Raw genomic sequence first — 10,148 nt, 5'->3', positions numbered from 1 at the left:
TTATATACTTCTTTAACTCCCTTCTAATATTCATTATATAACATTGCGAGCCTGTCTTTGCTTTATCGTTATTTCCATGGCAAGTGCTCGTCTGAGCTCCAATCTCTGCCCCCCCTCGCCAATCTTTCACAAAAAACACCCGTCTAGTTGAAACCACTGTCAATAATTTTCCCCACTCTTTATCCGTGCCTAAATCAAAACGTAGATTCCATGAGCAAAGTTTCTTTCTTAGAACTGCATGCCTGTGGAACTCTCTTCCGTTTGCCTGCTTCCCAGCTGACTACAACTTGGTTGTCTTCAAGTCCAACATAAACAAATTCTTGATGAGTCGCCCCCTAAAGTAATCTAATTTACCAAATTTCCATTACCAATGATTACTACAATATTATCCCATTGACTACTGTACACTCTATAACCCTTATCCTCGAGTGACCTCTGGGCCTTGATAAGTGGTGACTCCTATGTAAAAAAAAAATATTTATATTTGGAACAATCACATTGATACACCAGTTCTCGCTAGATCACCGAAGTGAAGTTAAGCAATGTTGAGCCTGGCCAGTACCAGATAGGTGACCATTTGGGAAGGCTAGATGCTGTATGTATCACGCCGAGTCATAGAAATTTCCAGGTTGGTATCTGGGGGCATGTTAATTCACTGGGAGAGATGCATCCCCAGTCTTCGTTCAGACATGCATCTACGAGCAGGAAACTCTGATGTAAAAAAAACCTGCGGTTTACTGTATAATCTGTCCTATAGCAGTCATCTGTACCAACAAAGGTTAGCAATAATTCCAGAAAGTGGGTTTGGTGCTACACAAAGCCTTCACCACTATAAACAGCTCATCTGTGTGGATTTCCGAACAATTTAGTGTGGCAGAACCTCATACATCAGAATCGATGGGAGAGTCCATCATATATATATATATATATAAAAAAATTATAAAACTTTGTGGACCGTCTGGCCATGCTTTCTTGAATCTTGTCTTTGATGATGGAGCGATTCCATCTTTTAAAAAAGGGATGACAGGTGAATTTATATATATATATATATATATAAATATTTCTGTAGAAATATTCTTTATTTACTTATATTTCTTTTTATATATACCAATCCTTGTTTAAGAAGCTCAATGTAATTACAGAGCATATAATGAATAAATGACAAAAATATATATTCCAAATTTCATGATGTTGACCATCTTACAATTTATTCCTTTAAGTTGACAATTCTTGACAGTATCTATTTCGTAGGGCAAAATATCAATCACTTCAATCAGTGAATCTATTTTGCCCATAACTCATCGGACGAAATAGCAACAATCAATTCACCAAAAGGAAATAAAATACATTTGGACATGATTAAAAAAAAATCCGAAAATTGGAAGAGAAGCTGCAAATACCTTATAATATGTTTCTATTACACCATTTTAAAAAAAAAAATGAACAAACCAAATGTTTCATCTTTATTGTAAGAAGTCTTGCAATAGATGAAATGTTGATGGACATATAACTTGGTTTGTTCATTTTTCATATATAATGTATATGGGCGTGGCTCAGAGGTTAAGAAATGAAGGTGGGGAGTTGTACATTTTGGTTTCAATTCTAGCTGATGGCACCCAAATCATTTTTTTTTTTTTTTTTTTTTTAGTTTTAATCTCACTACTAAATATTAGTTCAATATAATAATTGATAGAGAATTGTCTCTAGAATATTAAATATGCAATTATCTCTTATGACCAGACAATGCAGCGCAGCCTGCTAGTAGCACTCTAAACCTGTAAAAATTGATTTAAGAAAAAAAGTTATTTGAATTTACGCGTGACCAAATGTGACAAAATCTGAGTCCATACACACTTGCATGATGGCGCTATTATTAAGAAAAAGTGGTTCTTGTCTAAAATTCCCCTTTTTATTAAAAAAAAAAGAAAAGAAAAATCTGGATGATGTACATGCAAAAATATCATATTCCAAAAATCATATAAATTGATAAAGTTTTATTTTCATAAAGAAAACTATTTTTAAGTAATTAATGGAAATTCATAGGCATTACAACATAAATCTAGCGTGTCTGGGTTATCTCCCTTTGTTTATTTTTTTTTAGATTGTTTTCAAAATGGCGGACAAGACGGCTGCTCTTTAGTTATTCATAAAATTTGATTTTCATATTTAATGCAATTTTGTTTCTTTGTTGTTGTTGTGAGTTTCATAAATGCTGATTGCCTGTTTGGTATTCGTAACATCATTAGTACACACACACAATAGTGTTGGGACGATTAATTGGAATCCGGGGAAAATTGAAACTGTTTAAGGTATTAGAATTGGAAAAATGTGTGCCTATTTTCTGATGCTGAAAATGATTCCTTCAAAAAAGTTTGTTTTTTTTTTCGCTTAATTTTCCATTGCTGATATTAATGATAAATTTTTATTTTTTTTTTTTTTTTATTTTAAACAATCAATGAAACTAAAATCTGTAGATGATCCCAACATTTTAAAAGAATCAGAATCGGGGTGGGGGGTGAAATTTTTACAATCTGAAAAAATAAAAAGTATTTAGAGATTTTAAAAGAATCAGAATCTGTAATTGAATCAAAATTGGTAACTGTATCGGAATCGGTAAAGATATTGGAATCGTCCCACCACTAGTACACAATTTGTTTTCAAAACAAGCACAAGCAACAGACAATTTTTTTTATTTGTATGTCAATATGCAATTTCTCTATGGAGTGTCAACCTGTTGACTTATTTTGATCAAAGACACCTCAACCCCAAACTCCTCTTGAGCATTCTCTTTTTCTGTTTTTGAACAGATTTCACGTTAACAATGTTGTCTTAAATTTGACATGATATTATTGTGCATATGAAGCGCATGCAGATGACATCTGGGTGCTGCTGCTTTATAAAAAAAAAAAAACGCTTTGTGTGCGCAGATGTCGGCTAGATGCATCTTCATCTTCTCGAAAGGAAGCTGACATCACTGATTTCTTTTCAGACTACAAGCGGAAAGTTTATCCTGCAGGAACAGTCCTGTCCATCGTTAACGATCGGATGATACACTACGGAGTGAATAGGAACAAACCGATACAACATCGTGGTTTGATGGGGAAACCCATAAGCTACTATGAAGAGAAAGCTAGGTTAAGCCAGAGTCTGCCGGCTGTCTTTGCTACTGCTCTGCGTATGGAGGAAGCTGAGGAGGAGGGGCAGTATGCATGCAGTGGTAAGCAGTCCCTGTTTGCTGGCGCCAATGTAGTTCTTGTATCCAATCCTTACATCTGAAGCACTAGTCTTATATCTATCCTTAAATGACTCCCCCCTCCCCAACCCTATCTTGTACTATTGTGTCTCCTGCCCATCCCCCCATACATGGGGAGAAAATCTTTGCTACATTGCTGAATATTTGCTCTTACCCTGTCTTTCCTCTGGATATTTTTTGTTTGCTGTCCAAGTCTTATGCATTTTCATCTTTTTTTTTTTTTTTTTTTTTTTTTTGCCTTGGAAAACAATTTAGAATTCAACACAATTTTTAAAAATTACAGAAAAATTTTTTGTATATACCTGAGACGAAAATGTCATATTCCAAAAACATGTGAATTGATCAAAGTATTTTTTTTAATATAAAAATCATTATTTTACGATTTTTATTGATTAATAGTATATCAAAGCCATTATAAGGCTGATTCTTAAAATCTCGTCAGTTTGAATTGAGTTGTCTCAAGATGCATCGTTCTTGCTTCCTCATAATTTTTTTTTTTTTTTTTGTGTTAAAAAAAACAAACTATTTGATCAATCTGTGATTTTTGGGATATAACATTTTTCTTCCATAAACATTTTTCTGTATTTTTGATTTTTTTTTTTTTTATTAGTTTAAATTCTGGACTTGCACCAAAAAACAAAAAAAATTTTTTTTAATTTTACAGATGAGGATGAATAATTTGGATTATTTATCCTCATCTTGAGTTTTATTTCCACAACATTTCGACTGATATTTCCTTTGACCTTTCTTCAAGTGCATTATGTCAAACTCAATAATCTGGAATTTCAAACGGAGTCTTATATTTAATCCACGCGGTTAGTTCTTGTTTCATCAGTCATGATCAAGAAGTCTTAAATAATAGGTAGTGTAGTATCTTTTTCTATAGTCATGAAACTATCCGCTTTGGCATTACCTCCTCCTCCTTTGGGTAAGGTGGTTTGACTGGTTTGACATCATCTTATCTGTTCATTAGCAAACTCCAGATTTGCATTATACAGAAGTAAAAAAATATGTCGACGGAGGAAGCATATTTTTTTTGCTCTTTTCTAATAAGGGCTTTAAACAGATATGTTTTACTATAGATAACAAACAGAAAAAATGGTTTAAAAAAAAATAAAAAAAAAACAAGTATATCGCAAATATTATCGAAGGCAAGCTAAGTTACTCTTCTACATAGTTTGATATGTTTTTAGGGTTTTAACTTATGTTAAAGCGTTTATTCCGTTTAAAAAACAAGTAGTATCAAGTGTTATGTGAGAACAAGAAAAAATGGCCCACATGAGAGGCTCACATCCCTGTAGTCTCGGTAATGGCCCAAAAATCGAAAGTTAAATAAAATAATGGTAGAAATCCACTTAATAAAGGTTTTTTTTATTTTTATCAATAACTACTTGTTATCGCTGGACAAAGTTTGTTGCTTGAAATTCTTGAAACATTAGTTTAAACATTTCATCCATAACTTTGTCTTAGACATGAAACAGAATCCTTCTCGTTTATTCATATCAAACATTTGGTCATTTCGATACAGATCTATCTTTTAAATATGACAGTAAAGAAAGGGGAAGAAAAGAAATCAATTTTTTTTTTTTGTTATCCTCATATTCCTTAGTTTTATGAATTCCCTAATTAGCTTAGACTGCCCGATGGCCGTCTCCCTAAGGATATCCTCTACAGCGAACTGGCAAATGGAACAAGAAGCCACGGTCGCCCGGTGCTGCGCTTTAAAGACGTGGCCAAACGGGATCTGATCGCTCTTGGCATCGATGTGAATGTGTGGGAGGAGCTAGCCGAAAATAGACCAGCATGGAGACGTGCCTTGAGTAAGGATGGCGAAGGACTTGAAAACCTTTGGTTCGAGAGGCTGGCGCAGAAAAGACAAAACTAGTGACTACGTTTATTGTTGCTTGCATTAATCTTTCGTAGATTGCTTGCCATTATTATAATTAGTTTAGTAGCTTCTGTCTATTGCTAATGGTTTCATGACCATGGCTTAATAATAATAAACTGTTTGAAAATCACGCCTAGAGAAAGGAACATTTAAATAGAAATGCATAAATGTCTGTCGATGAAATTAAATGATTGTGAAACATAACTATTTATTTATTTGCCGACTGTTATCCTCATCTTTATTGTTGTTATCTCACCACATTTCGGCCAACTCATCCTTTGGCCTTCTTTATGTGATTAACTACGACGGGATAGAATGCTGAGTCTTGTAACTGTATTCCCAGTAATTACTGTCTTCCATAGTTGTTGTTATCTCACCACATTTCGGCCAACTCATCCTTTGGCCTTCTTTATGTGATTAACTACGACGGGATAAGAATGCTGAGTCTTGTAACTGTATTCCCAGTAATTACTGTCTTCCATAGTTGTTGTTGTCTCACCACGTTTTGGCCAACTAATCCTCTGGCCTGCTTTGGGCGGGATTGAAACCGCAATCTTCAGACAAATGCTCACCTGGCACCATAGAGATTCAACGCCTCTATCCACTGTGATAAGTTGGCCTAAGCAACAACTATGAAGATGAGGATAACAGTCCACAAATCAATAAATAAATACACAAATTACTCATCTCAAAGGATTCCAATAAAAAAAAAAATAGTATGTAAGAACTATTTGTTAGAGTTTGAGATGGATATTATTTTGAAATAGAAAGTAGTTAGAACAAGAAGAAAAAAAAAATGGCGGCCGCCTTGCAGCCATTTGGATCCTCGATAATGACTCAAAAACCAAAAATGAAACAAAATACTGATCCAGTAAGTGTCGCGAATCGTGCGAAAATGAAATGTTCTACCAGTATTTTGTTCCTGAATTTTCGAGCTGACAGTTGATAATTACGATGATTCGAACCACTGTTCTCATCTTGAGTGTTGTTCACACAACGTTTCAGCCAATGTTCACAACGACTCGTGGCATAAAAGATAAAGTACTCTGCAAAATTCTGTGAAACTCTTCTGAAGGTCTACGGTTCAATCCTCGGTGTGGACGATCCGAAAAAATACAATTGTGAATTACTTACGATTTCTAGCCTTGAGCGTAGGTAATTTGCAATTGTATTTTTTAATTGACCCCCCTCGCCCCCACCGATTTAAAAAAAAAAAAAAAAAAATTTGAAATTATGTGCTGATTTTTAAATCGGACAGAAAGATTCCCAGAGTTCGACAAGATACACCTGAAGAAGAATTTGAGAACTACTAATTTAATTAAAGTGTGTAACTGAATGACTTTTTTCTTTTATCTCTTAGAAAATAAAATTTGTTTTTTTAAATTTGATTATCTTTACGATTACTGTTTTTACTTCACTTCCGGTTGCTCCACCTCGCGTTGAGAATTTTTTTTTTTTTTTTTTTTTCTAAATAATAACGTTAACCTAATGATTTAATAAACAAAAGATATCGTTAAGAAAAAGAAAAAAAAACCGGTGAAAAACAAAAAATTAACCGGAAATGAAGTAGAAACAATAATTGTAAAGATGTAACAAACAAAAACAGCAAAACTAAGATGAAACTGTGTGTGACTCTAAAACCATGAAAGACGCTTCTGTCGTTTGCTGCCTACTGTCTCCTCCCAACACATCTAGCCATTTCTCAATGTAGTCTTGCTGGCTTTTTTGTGCAAGGAATTTTTTTTGGTGCAAATCCAGAATTCAACCTAAAAAAAAAAAAAAAAATACAGAAAAATCTTCATTATAGACGTACACATCATGGAACAAATGTCATATTCCAAAAATCATGTAAATTGATAAAGTAGGTTCTTTCTTTTTTTTTTTTTTGTTTAGTATGAAAATCAGAATTTATGATTAAGCAAAAAGGGACCGCCCCACAACGCCATCTTGAAAAAAAAAAACCGTGAGCAGATAATTCCACAATAATTCAAACTCGTCATGCTAGCGATTTTGCATTAATCTCTGTAAATTGTTTAAACATGATTTTCTTTATAAAATAAAACTACTTGATTAATTTATGTGATTTTTTGGAATATGACATTTTCATTCTATAATGGATATGTACAGCATAAAGATTTTTTTGTTTTTTCTGTAGTTTTGTGCTTTTTAATTAGGTTGGATTTTGGATAAGAACCTCCTTTCTTCAATTTTGATAATTTATACTTTTTTTTTTTTTTAATTTGAACTTCATTTCTTTTATTTTTGTTTTTAATGCTTTATTTGGCTCAGGTTTTTAATTTTTACATATTTTGCTTTCTAATGTTTTATTTTTTTCATCCGTAATTCACATAGTATATGGTCATCTTATCAGTTTTTCTTACATCTAAAACTGTCGAAATCGAGAGATCACCGGACGGTTTAACATTTATTAGTTTTTTTAGAAAGACATTTATCACGTTTTGTTAACATTTTTTTTTTTTTTTTTTGCCGTCTATTATGTTAGTGAAGCAAGTTTAATCAAATAAATGTTAAAATATTCCTTAGTCTTGGGATTGAGTTATGTTTGAATAATTTTAATTAGCCAAAATGATAAAAATAGGCAATGCTGAAATGATAAAAATTGAAAACAAAAAAAACTAAAGAGAGGAAGTTATAAGTATGAACATGAAAGCAAGAGGGATAATTCAATACCTGGTCAGAGATAGGTTAGCTTGGAAATCAATATCTTTCAACAAATGCCAGCAGGTAAAATGAACATTAAACCGATGCCAATGAAAGAGGAGATCAATTTGAGGAAAAGAGGGGTAAAAACCTGGCCAGAGATGGGTTACTTTGGAAGTAAATTCCTTAAAGCTGGCCAGCATGTAAAACAGATGTTAACCTGAATAGGATGATCAGTTGCAAATAATTCTTCCAGGGACCCATCTCTTATGGGCTTTCTATCACTCCCTCTAAGTGTATGTGGTTTGCCCCACCTTATTTGTATGTCTATTACTCTCACTTCCGTCTTTCTCTCTCTTAACAGTCGAAGGTAATAAAGAAAGGAAAGAATTAATATATTGGAATAGTCCATTATGAACATTAGGGAATGTCATAAACAGTAAATTTACTGACGTTTCTGAATTTTTTGAGATGAAGATTGGTTATTCGTATTATTTGGATTCATCGCACTACTGTTCTCATCTTTAGTATCATTCTCACGTTTTGGTCGATGTAACCTCCGAATTTAGATTTTTTATTTTTTTAAAATTTTTTTGTTTCATTATTCTGAACGAGCACCAGTGGTAATAGTATTTAATCTTTAGTTAGAGCAGAAACAAGGAAAAGGATATATTTTTTTTTTTTTATATTTAACAGGTTTTGTAAATTAACTTTTTGCTGATTAAAAAAAAAAAAAAAAAAATACCCAAGCTTAATAAGTAACTCAACATGTCAAATATTTATTGTCACGCTGTATAGGTAGTGCATATAACAAGTTGACAAGAAAGTTCTTGCAGTTTTTAACTTTTAAATTCAGATGAAACTATCTCAGCTCAAACAAAAATTTATTTATCAAAGAAATCGCCATCAAAATCAACATACTTTTGCCAACACAAAACAAGTGTATTTATGCCTGTAACATAAAAATCTTGTGTTCTGGTGCCGATAAAGTCGCTGAAGGCGTTTATGATATTGCTTAGGTTCTTGAGACATTTCTCACACAGAAAGTTTTCGAGATGCTTGAAAAAGTGGTAGTCAGTAAGTGAGAGATCTGGAGAGTATGGCGGATGAGCCCAATTTGTTCAACTTCTGTAGAGTCGGTTTAGGAAAATGCGGTCAGGCATTGTCGTGAAGGAGAATTGGGCCTTTTCTGCGGCTTTCTAATGCTGGATGTTGTTGTCGAAGTTTCTGATGCATTTTATCCATTTGTTAACAGTACTTTTCCACCATAATGGTTTTGCTTGCATTCAAAAATCTGTAATCGATGAGACGGTCGCAGACCACCAAGCAGTCAGCATGACATTCTTTTGGCGCAACTCTGGCTTCGGGAAGTGTTGTGGAGCTTTGTCAGCGTCTAACCACTGAGCTGAGCATTGGTTGTCGTAAAGAACCCACTTTTCATTACAAGTCACAACTCTATCAAGAAACGGGTCGTTCTTGTTGTGTAAAAGAAGGGAAAATGACACTTCATAATGGCATTTTTTGTTGTCGTTCAATGCATGAGGCACTCATTTATCAAGTTATTTGCCTTTTCAATCTCTCAAGTGGTTGGAAATCGTTGTATACGTTACGTCTAATTCAGAAGCAAATTCTCAAACAGTTGTGCATGAATTAGCTTCGACTAAGGCTCTTAATTGATCGTTGTCAACATCCAATGGCCGATCACTACACTCGTCATTTTAAAGACTCATCGCCGCCTTGAAATTTCTTAAACCACCTTTGTGCTGTGCATTCACTAGTGATTCCTGGGCCAAAAGCTTTCTTGGTATCGCAAACTGTTTCAGCAGTTTTTCGGCCTAGCTTGAATTGAAACAAGAAAATTGTGTGAATTTGCTTTGCTTTCCATCTTGTATTCAATATTCTGAAAATAAGACATAATTGTTTTAAAACGATTGTAATTTAAACCGATAGATAGAGAAAAAAAAAACCGCTCTTTCAAATGATATATAAAGTAAAGGTATCAAAACGAAAACTTATTTGAAATCCAAATTTAAAATTCCACGAGATCTTTATTTTCAACCTAATAGGGAGGTGGCACATAACAAAATGTATTAACTGTGATTTTAACATAATGTTGAACTCTTTTCCAAACTGTTTAAAAAATTTTTTTTTTTTTTTTTTTTACACTAAGCAAGGGTTCCATTAGCAGAGTCCCTCCCTCTCCCAGAACTGCTCTTCTGAGGAACACAATACTGCAGAGCTGCATCCCTGCTGACTATAACATGGTCGTTTTCAAGTCCAATGTAAACAAGGACTTTGATGAGCCATCCTTTAAAATAAATTGACTCGTTCAATTTCCACCATCAA

At 33.6% G+C, this 10,148-nt stretch overlaps 1 protein-coding gene across 11 annotated transcripts in view; it reads left to right on the top strand.

Moving 5' to 3' along the window:
* The window catches only part of LOC145246120 (phosphatidylinositol 4-phosphate 5-kinase type-1 alpha-like), a 397,047-nt gene that overhangs the window by 339,576 nt on the left and 47,323 nt on the right, over positions 1 to 10,148 (top strand). For 4 of the 11 annotated variants that reach the window (XM_080107961.1, XM_080107959.1, XM_080107966.1 and 1 more), the window contains one exon: positions 2,990 to 3,217. The exons of the other annotated variants lie outside the window; for them this stretch is intronic. In XM_080107961.1, coding sequence (XP_079964087.1) covers positions 2,990 to 3,217 — 228 coding nt within the window. The remainder of the gene's footprint in view (positions 1 to 2,989; positions 3,218 to 10,148) is intronic. 11 annotated transcript variants of the gene reach the window in all.

This window comes from Euprymna scolopes, chromosome 23, assembly GCF_053919585.1.
Source record: "Euprymna scolopes isolate OS-2025 chromosome 23, ASM5391958v1, whole genome shotgun sequence".
NCBI lineage: Eukaryota > Metazoa > Mollusca > Cephalopoda > Sepiida > Sepiolidae > Euprymna > Euprymna scolopes.
This window is presented reverse-complemented; position numbering and strand designations above follow the sequence as displayed.